Raw genomic sequence first — 19584 nt, 5'->3', positions numbered from 1 at the left:
TGCCACAATGACAAAGTGGCAAGACTAACAACTGAGCCAGTGCATGGGTCCAGAATAAAAGGGAAAAGGAAATTGCTAAACTGATAACATCTGTCCAAATTAATGGCAGATAGTCTTAAACCAAAAAGTTCTGAGATTATTTTTGTGATCATCTTTCAGTCGACTTAATCTCCAATACGTCTTTAATGACTGCCCAAAGATAATACAAATTAGGGTGGTCAGTTCTTGGAGGTGGGGCCTCGTGTCACTCACCTTGGCCTCCCTGACATCCAGCCTGACTGTCTAATTTTACAGACACAAGAAATTTGAGCTCAAAGAGGTGGCTTTTCCAAGACTGCATAGCATGGTACTATCAGAACTGGGGCTAGCACTGAGCTCTCATAGCACACAGGTTAGAACAATGCTTCTGTTTTTTCTTTTTTTTTTTTTACCTCTCTTCCCCATAAATTTTTGTTGAATACACAGAGAAGAACCTGACATCTTACAAGACACAAGCCATCAAGAAAGCATGGTTTTTAAAATGATTTTTAACAAGAGTTGAAAGTTTACTGATTGACCCCATCTTAGCCAGAAATGCAATTTACGAAGAATACCGTGGATTATTATGGCTTTAGTGGCAAAAAAAAGAACAAATGTATACTGGGTTGAATAGTGTCCCCCCAAATTCATATCCACCCAGAACCTCAGAATGTGACCTTATTTGGAAATATGGTCTTTGCAGATATAATTAAGATGTAAGGTAAAAATTAAGTCATCCTGGATTAGGGTGGGCCCTAAGTCCAATCACTGAGGCTCTTATAAGAAAAGGAGAGGATATCAGAGACACAGACACACAGCAGGGAGAAGGCCATGTGAAGACAGAGGCTGAGACTGGAATGTTGCAGTCACAAGCCAAAGAATGCAAGGATTTCAGGCAACCAACAGAAGCCAGGAGAGAGGCATGGAACAGACTCTTCACCCAGAGCCTCTAGAAGGAACCAACCCTGCTGATACCTTGATTTTGGACTTCTGGCCTCCTGAGTGTGAGAGAATAAATTTCTGTTGTTTTTGGCCGCTCAGTTTGTGTTACTTTGTTACAGCAGCCAGAGGAAACGAATATAGGCTGTGTCTATGCAAATATGCTTACGTACATTGCCGGGGTTCACGGGGAAGGGTGACACATCCCTCACATTGATCCGCTGGACGTTTTCGATCAGCAGACCAAACAGAGGCAGGTAGAGAGTGGCTATCCTTGCTTGATGGCTCTGAAACAAAGGCACACAGTGTAAGTTTATTGCACGGCTCTGAGAACTTAATGATGGACTGACCTGGCACTGGCAATCTCCTGTATTTGGATCCTTCCTATAAAGAGTGCTGTTAGATTTTATTGCGTAAACAGAGAATAGTCTTAGTGCTGTTAACACTAATTTTTTAATTGATTACTTTCTTTATATTACTTAAAATAAAGAACATTTATCAATCCATATTTCCTTCCATTGGGACCACTCACCCTCGAAGCATATCTGTCATCAAAAGAATGCTTTATCAGCAGGTTCTTGAGCACACTGATGGCAATCAGCCGGACCTCCCTAAACTCCTGGAGGGCGGTCCCCACCTCCCTCAGTAAGAGTCCCACCAAAAAGTGGTTTCTGCAGAACTCATCCGTTAATGAGTAGTCAAGCTGGAGATCTGAAATGAGGATAGAAACTACTTTAGTTAGAGAGGATATAACACACTTTGAATAAAATAAAAATCAAACCCATCCTTTGCATCCAGCCCACCCTGTGTGTCAACAGATGATTAGACTTGGCTTTAAATGGGAAAAGGTCAATTATCTAAAATACTGCTTTACTTCTTAACACCAAAGTCTTAAATGAAAACAAAATTTAAATACCAATAATTGTACTGAATTTTGATTTCAGAAACTATTAAATCCTGCATAATTAGGTTAGTGAATAGTTTAAGTACCAATTTTTGGAATATAGAACAACATATGTTATATTACAAATGTAATTTTATTACTGAATGAAGTTAAAATATAAAGTTATTGTACTAATTGACAGTATTATAGAGAAGTAATGTGTACATAACAAGTAATTAAAGAAAGAATAAATATACATGGTCTATTAAAATGTTCTTTATTACATGAGTTCATTTATCCATTTCCCAGTCATTAATGCCCATATACTACCATTAAAACCCAATATGTTTAAAATGAAGTAGTTAGCATATAACCTATTTATTCTGCTATCACAGAATGAAGAACTTATTTAACGTAGAATTTTAAAAAATATATCCTTATTACTTCTGCATCTCTAAAAGCAAATTAAAAAACTAGTATAAACTAAAACTAAAGTGGACAAAGCACCAAACCAAACTAGTAAATCATCAGCAGGCTTAATGACAAAACTAAAAGCTCTTCTGGAAAACAGACAGAAGCAAACGTGAAATCTACTGAGGGAGGGTAAATAAAAGCACCTAAACATCACTCTAAAGCTGAAACACACCTTTTCAGTAAGCTGCAGCTAGGATTTGAATTCTTATCCTGAATCCATTATTAGAAGAATATCTATAGACCCCTTCTTTAATTCCATATTAGATAATTATTTCTAAACCTATCCAAAATACTAACCCAAGTCCTCTGAAACCCTTTAGCAGAAGCAAGAGAAAGAGTATTCATCTTTCCAGAATAATCATGTCCACTGTTTGTGACTTTTAAGCCCAGTTTATCCCAACGACAGTTCAAAGCTTGAATTCACATAAACTCCTTAGAAGGAAACTATTTATGGGTTTAACTGTGCATGTGCATGTGCAAGCGCATGTGTATGCATGTGTGCAGAGAGAAGGGGGGAGCAGGTGAGAAGGGAGAAAGGAAAGAAAATGCTAAAAAAGACTTATTCCTACTAGTGTTGTAAGGTAAATTATCTATAGGTGACCCATGCCCACCTGCCTAGGGCAGCCCCTCTTACCACCAAATACCCTGATGGTCTACTAAGAGCTTGTGCAGGTCTGCTGGGCACCTGAAAGATTTCCATTTCACTCAGTTCTGCAGGATGAACAATCGGGCCCTGCCAGGTCAGAGGGGAAGGTGGGCAGTAGCACACATTCACTGCCCAACCTCTGGGTGTAAGGAGCTGCCCTCTGCACCCTGACAGGTGAAAGGACAAGAGAGTCACATCCCCGAGTACAAGTGGGCTAGTAACCCACTGTAAGGGGAGGGAGGAGGTGATGAGGTTTGGAGTGCAGAGTGGGGAGCAATTGGGGTACTGGGAGAGGGTGAGGAGAAGACCTGGCAGGCCCCACATAGGAGGTGCTGAGTGACTGGCCAGGGAGGAAAATGAAGATTCCCCCAGGGAGGTGGTTATTTGAGGTTGAGAGTGTCAGGGGTGGGCATGCCATGTTTGAGGAGCTGGGAGCACGCAGGTGTGTCTGAAATGTGGGGAATAGTGGGGACTGAGACCAGACAAGTGGGCCGGGATTGGATCGGGGATGCTGAATGCCCAACTGTTCCCTCAGCCAAGAATGCTCAACCCCCCACTTTCTTTAGATTATCACCCAAAGTCAACTTCTCAGTGAGGCTTTTCCTGCCACCCTATCTCAAACGTCACCCCTTCTCATATCCCCTTTCTTTGCTTTACTTTTTTCTCCTTAGCACTTATCACTCTCTCACATTCTACATATCTCACTTAGGTAGAACAGCCAGGGATTTTCATCCTTGTTGTCCAACTGTATCCCCAGGCTAGACACAGTTAGTGCTGGGTAAATATTTACTGAATACATGAATGCCAACTCCAGGTCCACAGTCCCCCTTCTTGCTCCTTAAAAGGCAGTCTGAGTCTGTTCTGGGGGAAGATATTTATGTCTCTGAATGAATGCTTTTGTGTGTTTCTCTCCAAATTTCAGAGTCAGTTGATTTAGGTGTCATTAACAGTTTGGTGGCATCCTTCCACTTTTCTCCTTAAGCATAAATAATCCTGAGCACATACAAGGCACTAAACTCAGTAAATATTACCTGACAGGCCTGATAGACTAATTTGATTCATTTGACTTACTCAGTGAAAACAAACAAATCTCTATGAGCTTAACTCTCTTCAAACTTAAAGAGGATACAGAGCAGTTAATAAAGACTCAACATGCAAACATAAAAAGCATGTGAAAAGCTGTGTTGCTTGCAATCTAGGTTACTGCCACCACTACAGACAGGGCTATGAAAATAGTGGAATACTACATTTTTGGAGTGAGCAGTGCTTTTTGTTTGTTTTACTTCTTAAAGAAACATCCTAGAGGACCTAGTAACCCCAGGAGCAAAAACCGAGATGCCTCTGAGGATATTACAGCAATGTCTCAGCTACAGTGAGAACACATTCACTGGTTTATCAGGAGTTTAAAAACGATCCAGGTGTATGGGAAATGCCCAAGTGAACAGCGCATATAAGCATTTCAGCAATCACTTGCATTCTTTTTCTTTAAAAGGAGGAAAATGCAAGAAAGCAAGCGTCACACCCCACACCTACCTACAGGAGTGTCATTTGACTCCACAGTTGGTGAAAGAAAAGCTAATTCATGAGAAAAAAGGAAAAGCAAAACAAATAAAAATAAACTACAATAAGTAAAATGAATTTCTATTGTTTAAGCAAAGGAATTTTTCAATGAAAATAAGTCACACTGACGTGATCTGCAGTCTGATAAGTTTGCTGAAAACTAAGTTCCCATATAACATTTTATTAATATTTTTTAAAATGGAAATTTAACAAGAAAAAAAATTAATTCATCAATGAAAAAAAATCAGAAAATTCTAATGTCGTGTTTGAATCAATTCTCTTTTCTTATTAAAAATAAGTGGCTTTCTTTGTGAAAAGACTAAGATTGATATACATAAAGATAGATTACCTTGGTACCTTTGAATCCTGCCTTTTCCAAAAGGCATTGGTAAATTCAAAGGAATATAATGTTCATGATTGCACACCACACGGAGAAATTCAAACTTGTATTCAAAGAGGGTCTGCAGGAAAAAAGGTTCAGTCATAGGTTAAATACCTCACTGGATACTTTATACAGCATCCTAAAAAAAACCTACTGGAAATAATACACCCATTCTTTAGCTTCTTGACCCTCTTGGAACTGCATGCTCTATGCTATTTTACAGATTTTAGATAGGCTGTAGGGATTTGTTTGAAAATTGAGAACACAATTCATTAAACAATGTTCTCCACTGACTTTTAGGACATTTATTATTTATGCTCCTCCTACTTCAATAGAGGATTTCAGGCAGCTTATAATTATAGACAAAGACTCAATACAGCAAAAAAATGAGTAAGGCAGAGCTTTAAAAAAGACACACAAGAGAAGAGACAGAGAGAATTCCACCTGACAAAGGCTACACGGGTACTTCTGCTACCTTGTTAAATAAACTATGATTCACGACACATATACTTTTAGTTTTGCAGTTGAGAAGTCATTTCAGGTGTTGACAAGAAAATCAATAGGTATGTTTATTTCACATTTGGAATTACTGTGTCCCTAATATCTCACATATTAATGGAAGTAAGTATTACTTAGTACTAGTTAGTATTTCCAAGAGAGGGAGTGAGTAGTGACTCACGGGCTGAAAGAAAATTCTGACGTGAATTGAGAGAAATAAGTGGGTATCCAGATGTGAATCTGTGAGACAAAAGGAACAGTGTGTAACACGCATACTACCTTCGGATCTCCAGGAGCAAAGCAACTGATGTAATTGTTGATCTGCTTAAAGACGAAGCCCCTGTCCATGAAGGTGAAACATCTCTGCAGAGGAAACAACCCACAAAGGTAAGTAGTTAGGCCCAAACTTTTTTTGAAAGTTGAGTTCAAATCAGCACTTACTGTTACTAAGTTTATCCTTGAGCATAAAAACATGCCGTCGACGTTGACTGGGCACCCACTATATATTAGTCACTCTGCTAGAAGAACATTTCAGTCACTTAGAGGGCCCCACCTTGATGAACACAGCAAGGCTATGATTCGCATTCTTAGATGCTTCTGGGTTATCTCGAAACTTCTGAGTGATGTGTGGCATCAGCATATTCACAACAGTTTCCACTGCATGATGATAGGATGCAGGAAATCTCTGGTTTCGCAATAACTAAAAAGAATTGAAAGCAAACATTTTTTAAGTTGCGATCTCTTGGGGAAAAAATATCTCATCCCTGAGTCCATTTTAAAAACCTAGAATTCTAATCTTACTTATCTGAAATTAGATAAGACGAATTCTTCTTTCTTCTCTCAAACTCCTGTACAAGTATTCTAACACTTCAAATATGTGCTGTGGATTAGACCTGAGATCTCAAAATTCGGCATGATAAAGAGTACCTTGGAGATGTCTGTAAAAACATGGAGATGTGCCTCTACTCCCAGAGACTCTGATCTGGAGCTGCATTTCCACTGAGTACTTTTGGTGATTCTAATGCCTGCACCTCTCAAAGATCTCTTTAGAAAATGCTGGCTTAGGTTTAAGCTTCAAATATTCAAACCAAAAATACACACATCAGTGATTGTACGTCACCAGTTGAAACTGCGTAGAATCTGTCCTCTTCAAATTAACTCAATGTAATAATTTTTCCCCTCAAGAATGCTTGCCTAAGAAATTACACCCAGAACACTTAGTAATCAGCCACCACTTACTGTATATCTTCCACACATCAGGCACTGCACTAGATATTTTTACATACTTTTTCATTAAATTCTTTTACCCTTACGAGTTTAATCCTCATTTACAGAGGGTCAGAGCAGTTAGGTAAATGCATCCTCAGTCACACAACTGACCAAGATTCAAACTCAGATCTACCACAAGTCCAAGGCCTGTGCTCCTTCTGCTGTGACACAGTGCAGCCCCCTCTTCCGCCCCCAATAAATGGAACAATTTACTGAGGGCCTGAAATGTGAAAGGGACTGAATTAGATGCTCCATGATATTTATCCATTCACGCATGTGATTCTAACAGCCACAACAGGGGGTAATTTCTACCCACATTTTACAGATCAGGAAACTGAAGCTTAGAGAGATTCAGTAACAAGTACAAACGGACCTTTAATATCCCTCTCTTCCTTCTCCCTTTTAGTGGCAGAACCCCTGGGTTTTACAGGGGCGCTCGGCTGCCCAGCTAGCGACTACATTTCCCAACCTAACTTGCAGCTACATAAGGGCCACGTGACTGAGTTCTGGCCAATTGGCTGTAAGAAGTGACAGGTGCCTCTTTCAGCTGTGCCCATAAAAGGGACTGCCTGCCTTCCTAGTTCTCTTCTTTACCGCTGCCTGGAATGTGAGGTGGTGGTGAGCCAGCTTCTCAACCATGTGGATGAGGGTGACACCTGGGCTGGATAATTATTGGATAGAAGGAGCCTGAGTCCCTGAATGACCTTGGGGGACAAGCTCCCCCACTCTCTGAGCTGCCTCCTGGCTCATAATTTTCCAAAAGAGAGAAATGAACTTTCTGTCTTATTTAAGCCACTATTTGGCCTGTTTTGGAGCGCCAAAGCAGTATCCCAATATAAAACAAGCAGTATTTTGTAAAACTAGAACTGAAATCTAGGTATTTCTGACATGAAAGCATACATTATTTTATGCATTAAATACCAGAATCTATTGTAAAATTTTGAAGTACTAGCTTTATAATAATCTCAATTCTCAAACCAATAACAAGACAATCTTTGTAAACTTATATAAACTCAAGAATCCACTGAGGTAAGGATCAAGTAATCAAAATTTGAAGTTTACCTACTTTTAATAACAGAACAGTAAATTTTGAAATTCCAAAGGGATATTGTTCCATATGTACAACCAATAACTCTATATCCTGAGGTATCAGCCTCAATAGATGATCAGTTTTCAGGACCCCAGGCAAGGCCAACTCTAACCAGTAGGCATGACTGCTAGCTACCGAAGCTGGCCACTCCTAAAAAAGAGGTCTCCCAAGAAAGGTCGCCTTCAGAATGGGGCTGAGTCAACAGCTGCTAAAATCATGAGAAGAGGATGGGAAACTCTATAATGAATGGATGGAGTGTGCACTACATAAACCTATTAGTCAATATTATCAAAACTAAAAGTGGGACAACCAGACATTGTATGCCTCCTGATGTGATGCAGCACTGCAAGTTTACAGGAAACACAGGAGACAGAGAACCATGTCATGTAACACTCTGAGGTTAAAATCAGCAAATCGGGAATGTGGGAAATTCTGCAGGACAAATGTCCACTTGTTTTCAACAAATACATTGCATTAAAAAACAAACAAATGGAGAGGGAACAGTTTGAGATCCAAGAACCTTCAGAGACACAACAACCAAATGCAATGTGTAGAATATGTTTAGACCCTGATTCAGACCAACCATCAAATGACATTTTTGAGACACCTAGGGAAAACGGAATACAGATAGGGTGTTAGATGATAAAGAAATAAAGCCAACTTTGTTGAGTGTCATAATGGTACAGTGGTTACATCTTTTTTACAAGCTTTATCTGTTAGAGATGATACACTAAAATTTTTACAGATGAAGTGATAAAACATTTGGGAATTGCTTTTAAAATACTCTAGGAGAAAAAATGTGAAGGTGGATAATATAAAGTAAGAATGGGAGAATGCTTATAACTGTTGAAGCTGGGAGACAGACATGAGATTCATTAAATTATTCCCTTTCCTTTTATACTTATTTAAAAATTTTGACAATAAAAAGTTTTTATTAAAAATAAAGAAAATGTGGTGAAGAATGGTGGATAATTAACACACCAACCCATCAACAATGCTGTTCAGTGATTAGATGACAACTCAGTGCCCCTGAAGACTGAGATGAAGCTCTCCCTGCAGTGACAAACAGCTATTGTCAAGAGTCCTAATTTGGCAACAAAACAGTGAGGTAAGACACACATCTAAAGGTAATAATGACCAAGGTAATTAGACGTTTTTATGGAGATTACTATAAACTGAAATGGAAAAAAAATAATCTAGGATAATGGGCTGATGTCCAGGGTGGTGAGTATATAAGCACCAGCTCGGAAAAGAGGACATTGAGACATTAAGAGACTTCTCAGCCCAACAAAACCCCAACTCCTGACCATGTCCTGCCATGGGATCTCCTCTCAGCGCTGCTGCAGCGTCCCCAGTGGCTCAGCCACCACCACCTGCTCCTCCGACAAATGCTGCTGGTGTGGGGTTTGCCTGCCCAGCACCTGTCCACACCAGATCAGCCTCCTCCAGCTGACATGCTATGCCCTGTGTCCCCTACCCCGCTGTGAGCTTGACACCTTTGTGCCACCCTGCTGGCTAGTCAGCTCCCGCCACCCGACTCCTGGACTGAATGGGATCTCCCTGGCAACCCACACTCAGCCTTGCTGTGAAGAGCCTTGTAAGCCCCGCTGCTAACAGCCAAGTCTTTGCAGACACCAGCGATGGGCTACACCACATCCTACACATCATGTCATCTGGGATCTGACAACTGCTGTTGCTCAAATCAGTGCTTCAGACAAGGACTTCGCAAACAGTCTTCAAATGTTCCATTTTGTTCCTTACTGTGTTCTTCTGCTCTCTTGGGTTTAGAGACCTCTTTTCTATGGGCTATTTTATTTCTCAGTGAGATATAATAAATAAGACTATTAGCTAATAAACTTTATTTTTTCTGGCTTAGCAAACAACAACAGAAAAGTAATGGGGTAAACAAGAAATTTGCCAATGACATTTCTTCTCTCCTATTTTCTTCTACTTCTTTTTTCTCCTATCTCCTCTTTATTTTCATTCATAAAAATTAGGTTTTTCTCTAACCTCTCCATGTTTATTTCTCTCTCTACCCTGCTGGTGCATGAGAATGGTGACTCAGATCTCTGACTGCAGGGAGCATAATTGACCCACAGCCCAGCTGCCGCGCTCTGAAATCTGCCGCTGCTTTTGCACCATGGCCACACCTTGCATGAGCTACTCCCAGCCAATGACTGAGAGTGGCAGGGATACCAAGGCAGGCTTGTTTCTGAAGGATACAGAACTCCTCTGACAGTTGACTTTTGCTCAAGGACTTTCCAGCAGCCTTGCTGAACTTTCTTACAATTGCACAGCAGTCTAAGATATTTCCTTCTTTTCCTCTCTCCTTCACCTTGGGTCAGACCTGCACTGCCATCTGAGGGCTTTTCTAGCCTCTCCTGGGCTTCTTCCCCATCTTTCCTCATAGTCATTGCCCCTAATAAATCTCTTGAATGGATAATCCCATATGGCAACCCAGACTAACACGACACTTTTCTCCAAGAAAAGCTTAGCCTTATGGTTTCAGCAGACGGGCACTCACAAATCTATTTCTCTAGTTGTGTCTGTTCTCTTCCTTGCCCAAGCCTGAATCTCCACCTGTCAACAGGAAATTTATTTACCTGTGCCATTGTCCCCTGTGGCAACAACTGCTGGTTGCTTCCCAATATCTGTTCTCTCTTCTCTCTCATAGTAAAAGAAGAACCTCAACATTTTAATTCGGTGCCTGGACACTCAGAATAAAGACTACCTTTACTAGCATCCCTTGCAGCTAGGTGTGGCTAGCTAGCTAGCATGTGACTAAGTCTGGCCAAAGAGGTAGCAATAGGTCACATCCTTACAGAAAAAAAGGTGTGTCTTCTCCTTCCTGCTGGCTCCATGTAGATGTGGTGGTGAACCCAGTTACATCAGGAGGATGAGCAGTAGTCCAGGTAGACAAAGCAATGAGGATAGGAAGGAGTCTGGGTCCCCGATAAACTCTGTGGAACAGAACCTCCATACTAGCTTACACTCTCATGTGAGAAGGAATAAATTTTTTTTTCTTGTTTAAGTCACTGTTATTTTAGATCTCTGTCACAGTGGCTGAACCTACAGCCCTAAACCTTCAGATATCCCAAACATAGCTCATCACTTCCCATCTTCCCTGGTAAACTAGGTCCTCATTATCTCTCAATGGCTCCATTCTTCCATGCTCTCAAACTTAATATTAGGTGGCCTTTTTTCCCCTACTCAAATCTGACTTTACTGTGTTCTGTTTTGTTTAAGTCAGGTTTATTGAGGTTTAATTTACATACACTAAAACTCACCCTTTTAAGGTATACAGTTTGGTAAGTCTTGGCAAGTGAATACAGTTGTGTAACCACTACCAAAACCAAGACACAGTACATTCCTATCACCATAAAAGTTCCCTCATGTCCCTTTGAATCCCTTCCCCTCACCCCCAGCCCCTGGAAACCACTCCTCTGTCTTCTGTTCCTGTAATTTTTCTTTTTCTAGAATGTCATAAAATGGACTCATACAGTATGTAGTCTGTATGATTACAGTGACTTCTTTCACTTAACATAATGCTTTTGAGATTCATCCATGTTATTGCAAGCATCAGTACTTAATTCCTTTCTATTACTAGATAGTATTCCATTGTATGGCATTACCACAATTTGTTTATCCATTCACTAGTTAATGGACATTTGGTTGTTTCCAGTTTTTGGCTATTATGAATAAAGCTGCTATGAACACTTGAATACAGGTCTCCATGTGAATATATGTTCTCATTTCTCTTCAGTAAATACTTAGAAATAGAATTGCAGGGGCTGGCCCTGTGGCTTAGCAGTTAAGTGTGCGCGCTCCGCTACTGGCGGCCCGGGTTCGGATCCCAGATGCGCGCTGACGCACCGCTTGTCCGGCCATGCTGAGGCAGCGTCCCACATACAGCAACTAGAAGGATGTGCAACTATGACATACACTATCTACTGGGGAGAAAAAGGGAAAAAAAGGAGGAGAACTGGCAATAGATGTTAGCTCAGGGCAGGTCTTCCTCAGCAAAAAGAGGAGGATTGGCATGGATGTTAGCTCAGGGCTGATCTTCCTCACAAAAAAAAAAAAAAGGAAAGAAATAGAATTGCTGGGTCAAATTATTAGTTGTCTCTTATTCACTCATAATGCTTTCCATCCTCATGCCCAATCTCACCTCATTCCCCCCAATGCTAGATCTTCAATCGGCATCATCATAAAATGTCATTTCATATTATTGCAATTAGAGAACCAAAAATAAAAAACAGAGAGGTATAAAAAATGACAGGTGGATTAATCTGTTCCACAGGCTATTTAAACTCTAGGGGGAAGGTAGACTCATTGATATAAAAGTTTCCAAGCCACTCTTCTAACATTTATATGCTCTTTCATCTTGTCACTCCTGTTAAAGAACCTACCCTACCTCTCTCTGGTCTCTACCAAATCAGCTGCTGCTTGGCCTCAAAGCTCCCCATAATCTCATTCTCATTTCTGAGTTAATCTTGTTTTTCACTCTTCCTCTCTACCCTCAGCCTAAGCTCCACCACAGAGTAGCCACAGAGGCCTTCCCTGGGCATGAGCTCTTTCCTCTGCCTAACACTCATTCTCTCCCCAAATATGGCATCCTTCTAGGCCCAGGTAAAGTTCCATCTCTATCTCCACATTAATCTCCTATCATTTTGGAGCTCACACATACACCTTCTTGCACTCTCTCTAACTGTTCCAAGCTGAATGTCTTCTTTCTCCAAGGACTATGTAGCTTCAAGGTTGAGGATGCGCTCTCTACTCCATTTGCATTTCTCCTCAGTGCTCTGCACATGGAAAACAACTGTCCGAAACACTTATTCAGGGATGGAAGTATGGATATTAACATTCTGTCATCATATATCTACAGAGTTTACAAATATAGTTTGGGGGAAGTCCAGACAGTCCATTTAGAACAGGAACCATGCCATCCTTCTTCTACTTTTCAAATGAAAGCTCTTTCCTTGCTCAATTAAGCCAGAAAATGGTGGAAGGCTAAACAACTGACGAACACTTAAGTGTATATATTCATCCTATCCTATGCTACGTTTTCCAACTTCCTTAAAGTACACCTGTAGAATGCTAGCAATTCAGTGTGGGAGGAAAGGAAATTCAAAATGAGTCTGCTGAAATTATAGTTGCTAAATATAAATTATAGAATAGAAACACCTAAAATACGTTGACCATAGAGGCAGAGTGGGGTTGGAGGTTGGGAACTCCTTAGCAGGCCTTGATGAGGTCTGTTTTATATTTTCCTCACAAACCACTTATTATAAATTCTAAGCACATGTCACCTATGAAACACTCAAGTCTCACAGTCATATGTAATCAATCCAAACTTTGCAGGTCCATCCGTGGTAGTAAGGAAATTGCTTATTTTAGATGCTAGTTCAAAGAGAGGCTTTGATTCACAGCATTCCTCAGCAAATGTAACAAAGTATAGTTTGATTGGCTGGGGATGGGAAGGTGGACACACATTGTCGCCTCCATCTTTAGCAAGAGTGTAGCATTAGAAGCAGGTACAAGAGCATGCAAATTTACCCCTCCACATAAATATGCATCAGACGGAATGATGCCATCAACACCAGGAGTGCACCCTGAAGGCCTCAGCTCAACGATGCCTCAGCTCAACTGTGCCCTTAAATGCCAGATATCCTTGCGAAGGGCACTTGCAGCAGCACTGAAAGCATTATTTGGCTCTTATATGAATCCATGGCCCAGGTGCCCCTACAAGACAGGTATGTGCCCGGTCATGGCACTTTAAGAAAGATTCACCAGGGCCGGCCCCGTGGCTTAAGGGTTAAGTGTGTGCGCTCCACTACTGGCAGCCCGGGTTCGGATCCCGGGCGCACACCGACGCACTGCTTCTCCGGCCATGCTGAGGCCGTGTCCCACATACAGCAACTAGAAGGATGTGCAGCTATGACATACAACTATCTACTGGGGCTTTGGGGAAACAAAAAAAGGAGGAGGATTGGCAATAGATGTTAGCTCAGAGCCGGTCTTCCTCAGCAAAAAGAGGAGCATTAGCATGGATGTTAGCTGAGGGCTGATCATCCTCACAAAAAAATAAATAAATAAAATAAAACTGTTAAAAAAATTAAAAAAAAAAAAAAACTCTTTAAAAGAAAGATTCACCAATGAGGAAAGAAGCAAGGTCAGGATTATAAACACATGGGATAATATTAAAGATCTTCAGTCTAAAAATATAAAAACTCTGAGGAGATCTGATTGTGATTTTAGAAATCACAAACGGTACGGGAATGATGAATGTGAACTTGTTCCCTAAATTCAGGACACTGGGATTGGGGACTAACACACACAATTCTTCAGATGCAAACATAAGACAAACATAAAAATAACCAATTCAACATATAAAACTCATTACTTCTAACACATGAGGCAAACTGAATGAATGCTTCAAAAAATGTGAGATTAATTCCTAGATCAATAATATGTGATTTGGGGAAAGGGTAGCACGGCATCTGGGGTGACATGGAAGCAGAAGTCAGAGAGGAGCTCTCTAAATGTGAAAATGTCAAACTCTCTAAAGTGGTAAGTAGGTGTTTAGAATCTTTTTTTATGGTAAATTATGTTATGGTTAAGCTTTCTCCTTTTGGATGCCAGTGTTTCATCCAATTTTAAAATAACCTACTTCTAAAAACTTTCTGAATATTGTTTTAGGACCAAGATATAATTAACTTATGAAAAAGGTTGTACATGGTAGCATTTGAGTGGTTTATTCCAAAGAGTTCCACAAACAATTTCCCAGAGGTGTTGGAGAATTAGGTTATAAGGCTGGAAATGTCAGGACATCTGGGAGAGACTGACTCTGACTCCAGCACGAGCTCTTGGCTCTGCTCAGTTGCATGACTCTGGGCAGCTCACTTCTTGGGTCTATACTTCCATCTCAACCTCGGTGAACTACGAAGGAGCCGGACCAGAAGGTAGCTTTCAGGTCCCCACCATCCCTAAAGTTCTATGGCTTAATTTGGCATCTTAAGAAAAGAATACATGCAATTAAATTCCTTTATTAAATTTCTATCACAGTTCTTGGAAAGATGCCATTGATACTTGATTTTAAATATACTTCTTGTGAGTGTTTCAGAAGTTACCTCCTGACCATCACTCCCGTGGTCTAATTGTATACTTTCCCATCTAAGCTCTGTGGGGGCACAAACCACGCCATATTTAACTTTGTAACCCTCAAGCCTGCATATAATAAGGGCTCAATGACTGTTTTCTGAACAAATCAGTTATATTTTTAAATATAATCAAGTTACTAATCTCTCTGAAGTGATCACAGTTATTTAGAGCCAAAAATGATGAAAAATCCAGTGGGGCCCTGTTATGGACTGAATTGTGTCCCCTCGAAATTCATATGTTTAAGTCCTAACCTCCAGTACTTTAGAATATGACCGTTTTTGGAGATAGGGTCTTTAAAGAGGTAATTAAGTTAACACAAGGTCATTAAGATGGGCCTTAATCTAACTGGGACTGGTGTTCTTATAAGAAGAGGAGATCAGGACACACACACACACAGAGGGAAGACCACTTGAAGCCACAGGGAGAAGACGGCCATCCACAAGTCAAGGAGAGAGGCCTCAGAAGAAACCAACACTACTGACACCTTGATCTCAGACTTCTAGCCTCCAGAATTGTGAGGAGATAAATTTCTACTGTTTAAACCACCCAGGCTGTGGTAGTTGTTATGGTAGCCCAAGCAAACTAAGACAGGCCTAAAGCCTATCATGCATATGACAATATTTTTAACAGAAAGGTAATATATCCAAATGACCTGCATGTGTGCGTGTGCATGCACACACACTTGGCTGCATATTGCCAAGTAGACAATCTGCTAGATTTTTTCCTTGGCAGGCTGTTCTTGCATGATTTAGACGGTGCATTACTCTGTGGAAGGCAAGGCCCACCTCCATCTGGCATCTCCTTGTGCACTAAAACTGGATTTAAAAGAAAAAAAAAGGAAACCTGCTGGTCAGGCACCAGCGCCTACTCTAGTAGAGGAAAGTACGGCTTTAGGTTCCGAACCACCAACCCTCCACCTGACAAAATCTAGCAGCCTTTCCCAAAGCTTCCTCTGAGAGTCCAGATCCCTTGTCCAGGGGGCCCAGATCTTGACCCTCCCTCCCTGTGGCTTCTCCCTCCCCTCCCCATTCATTGTGAGAGACTGCCAGGCACTATGACCACCACTCCCTGCACGAGCCCCTCCTGCTCTCTACCAGACTCCTCAAGACTCTGCTTTTGTACAGCTACAGTGTAGCAAGAATTCATAGTCATAACAGCAACTCCAAGACTCCATGCATCTCAGAAGGAACTCCACAACATGGCCACCTGTGTTTACTGCATTGGAATTTTATAAAAATTTATCTACAATGGGCTTCAGACAGCCAGCGGCGGCCAGTCACACCTTGACAGGCATCAGTCTAGATATGAGCATGGGGACAGCATGGGGACCTAGAGAGTCACAAAGGCACACACAACAGGCACCTCAGCAAGGAGGGTTTGGGGGAGACTGAGTTATCTCAGAGTCATTGGTTACAGAGGACATGAAGTAGCATCAGAAACTGTCATCTAAGTCCCTGAAAAGGTCTACAATATTCATGACATTTAAGAAACACCAGGTAATTACATTTTACATGAATGCTTAAACTACCATTCCCATTTCATCAGACTTAAAGACTTCTAAGTTAGTCAAAGGAGAAGACACCTTTTTCTTTGCATTTAATAACACAGTGCTTCAGGAGTGTGGGCTTTGGAGCCAGACTGGTCTCAAAACCTGGCTCCCTCTGTTCACTGGCAGCATGGTCGTGGGCAAGTAACTCAAGCACTCTGGTCTCAGCTTCTTCATCAATAAAACAAGGGGCAAGACTAGGACATCCCCCATAGGGTTGTTATAAAGCTAAAATGCTTTATTACTTGGAAAGCACTTGGAAGCACTTAGAACAACACTGTAACTGGCATACGGAAAGCATTCATAAATGTTGGCTACAAACACAATGAAAGACACTTTCCCCTAAGAAGTGCCACACAAGCCCTGATATGAAGTGACGTACCTTCACTTTGGAGTTCTCTATCAAATGCTGAGCCATCGATTTTATCAAAACATCAAAGAAAAACCATGAATACTGAAAGAAAAAACAAAGGATCCCAGTGAGAAAAACAGCAAAATAGAAGGTGAGACGTTTACTCTTAGGCTGACAATGTCACTGACATGAAACAGGTATGACGCAAAAACATGGCTGAACCTCTCGGCAAATCATTATCAAACCAGAGGTGCATGGCAGATGCTCTCCTGCATTCCCATGTCCGACAACAAGTAACTCCATCCCACTAGGAAACTGGGCGCAGACGCTCAGCACAGCACAACCCAACAAGTGGCATTGCTGGATTAGATGTCAGTCTTTCCTCTTGGCTGGGTCTCTCACCTGCTGACATCTGCCTGTATAATCTATAATTCAGCATCCTCCAATTATTTGAATATATTGACTTATTAATACTTAAGAGCCCATGAAGCTTTGAATGTAGTAATACTTTGCAGCTCAACACGAGCACAAGTCAAGTAGCGAAGTTGGTATTGAAAAACTAACTCTGTTACCGCTTTTTAGGAGGTGGTGATTATCTCTAAAAGCACACAAAAAGGGCGAATTGATCAGGCTGTGGAGTTTGAATTTTCTTCAATCAATTTCAATACCGCAGAGCAACACTGGCCCTCCCCACTTACCTTAAGTAGTTTGTTGCTGGTGAGGAAATCGGCAGAAGGCTTGAGAATTGTGGTCATGGATTTGGTCAGTTCTTCATGCACTGTCTTATATTCAGAAGCAACATACGGCTCAGCCTTATAAGCATACTTCGAAGAAAACGGAAAGATACTTTAATGTACTGGTTCTCCAACTTGGACAGAAAGCTGGAGAGGCTCCAAAGGATAGAGATCAGGGACTGAGGTACAATTACATGGGTGGGAGAGGAAGGTGTAGAAAAAGAAGGTGGGAAGAGTGGTTGTCATGTGACAGAAAGAGGGAGCCCATCAAAATATGTGACTCACCTGACCCCATTAGATCAGTGGTCCTCCAGCCCACAACTCCACCACCCAAAGACTTCAAAAAACGTGTCACCACAATACTGAGTAACTGATACCCTGAAGAAGCCGTACTTGATTGTTTAAACTAACACATAGCTATAATTCATGGAGGTGTCTAAGACTAAATAGAATGTGTGTAACTTTTTAGAACACTAACTGCCACTGTGTTTACTGAATACTGTATATAAATGACGAACTTGTTGATATTTATCCTAACGACATCTCTTGCTGTCCCACATAGTCATCTAATCTGATGGTGGCCAGAGCTAACCTTTCTATCTTGGGAGAAGCGGTTTTACTCGGAATTTTAGATGGGAAAAAAAAATGAAGACAATAAGCTACACCAGAGGCCTAGCCAAGAGCGACTTAAGATTCTTCTTTAAAATTTCGTGTCATTTGGGTCACATTACTTGCAAGACCCATTAAAAGAAATGTAGTTGAAAGAATGAAGTTAAGCAAATAAATGAATGGCTGCCCTTCTTTTGACATCCCGTTGTTCAGGTCCAAGCACTGGCTATGAGATACAGAAGAGAAAGCAGAAGTATTAAGTTTTTCCCCAAAATACATCCCAAAATAACTAAATTAAAAAAAAAATAAGTTCTTAAAAGGAAAATTGGAGAGCCACAAATTTAAATGATCGGGACAGTTTATTTTACATACCTTAACATATGACCTCAAGTGGCTCTCCAATCCTTCCTCATGGCACTGGGCAACCACATGAATAATGACCCTATACACCACAGGAATGAATAAAGCAATGAATAGTAATGTGAAAATGGAAACATTTCATTATTATCACAGTCGTAGTAGAACAATGATGATGCTACTGGCACCACAGGAAACAGGAAACAAGGAGTTAGATGGGGTCCCTATATATGAGATCAAAAGAAATTTCTTAAATATAATGTTTAACACATACTAGCAGCCAAGATATGTATGACTGTGCTCCAGGTGTGGACAGACTGAAGGGGAAGAAGAATATCCACCTTTCCATCTCTCTCACCGTGTCACGTTGACGGCAACTTCCTCCTGGCTTGCTCTGGTGAGGACACGGAACAGCTGGTTTAGGATGGTGGGCAAGAAGGCAATCATCACGTGGCCTTCCATCGCATGCAGGCTCTACAGACATGGAATGCCAAAGTTCAAGTTATCTTTTTAAAAGTAAACCAACCCCAAGCAATCTCCACTCAGTTCCAAATAGGAGTGGAAGAAGTCCATCTAAAACAAATGGAAGGCAGTGGCAGGCAGAATAAGGGACAAAGATGTCCAAGTCCCAATCCCCAAAACCTGTGAATATGTTACACAGCAAAGGGGAATTAAGACTGCTAACCACCTTAAGACTCTCCTGGATTATCCATTTAGGCTTGATGTAATCACAAGTGTCCTTAAAAGTGGAAGAGGGAGGCAGGAGAGTCGGGGGAGACGTGTCTAAGGAAGAACGGTCAGAGATGCAACATTGTTGGCTTTGAGATGGAGGAAGGGGCCACAAGCCAAGGAATGAGGGCAGCCTTTAGAAGCTGGAAAAGGACAGGAAACAGATTTACCCCTAGAGTTTCCAGAAAGGAACTCAGCCCTGTTAATAACACTTTGATCTTAGCCTAGTGAGAGTGATGTCAGACTTCTGACCTACAGGAAGTGTAAGAAAACAAATTTGTGTTGTTTTAAGCCACCAAGTTTGTAGTAATTTGTTACAGCAGCAATAGAAAACTAA

At 41.1% G+C, this 19584-nt stretch overlaps 2 protein-coding genes across 8 annotated transcripts in view; one reads left to right on the top strand and one right to left on the bottom strand.

Moving 5' to 3' along the window:
* The window catches only part of DOCK9 (dedicator of cytokinesis 9), a 283377-nt gene that overhangs the window by 69844 nt on the left and 193949 nt on the right, over positions 1 to 19584 (bottom strand). For all 7 annotated transcript variants that reach the window (XM_004423131.3, XM_087435895.1, XM_087435897.1 and 4 more), the window contains exons 24-32: positions 18877 to 18992; positions 18534 to 18603; positions 17517 to 17642; positions 16849 to 16920; positions 5954 to 6100; positions 5680 to 5763; positions 4870 to 4981; positions 1490 to 1668; positions 1131 to 1244 (exon numbers count right to left, since the gene is read on the bottom strand). In XM_004423131.3, coding sequence (XP_004423188.1) covers positions 1131 to 1244; positions 1490 to 1668; positions 4870 to 4981; positions 5680 to 5763; positions 5954 to 6100; positions 16849 to 16920; positions 17517 to 17642; positions 18534 to 18603; positions 18877 to 18992 — 1020 coding nt within the window. The remainder of the gene's footprint in view (positions 1 to 1130; positions 1245 to 1489; positions 1669 to 4869; positions 4982 to 5679; positions 5764 to 5953; positions 6101 to 16848; positions 16921 to 17516; positions 17643 to 18533; positions 18604 to 18876; positions 18993 to 19584) is intronic.
* LOC147916057 (keratin-associated protein 3-1-like) lies at positions 9068 to 9373 on the top strand. Its single transcript, XM_087435772.1, has one exon. It carries the CDS (start codon positions 9068 to 9070, stop codon positions 9371 to 9373), a length of 306 nt encoding a protein of 101 aa, XP_087291898.1.

This window comes from Ceratotherium simum, chromosome 10 (assembly GCF_057802395.1).
Source record: "Ceratotherium simum simum isolate JZ-2026a chromosome 10, ASM5780239v1, whole genome shotgun sequence".
NCBI classification, from domain to species: Eukaryota; Metazoa; Chordata; class Mammalia; order Perissodactyla; family Rhinocerotidae; genus Ceratotherium; species Ceratotherium simum.
This window is presented reverse-complemented; position numbering and strand designations above follow the sequence as displayed.

Excerpts from the sequence above, each read along its gene's own strand:
- LOC147916057 (XM_087435772.1), top strand. The coding sequence starts at position 9,068 with ATGTCCTGCCATGGGATCTCCTCTCAGCGCTGCTGCAGCGTCCCCAGT.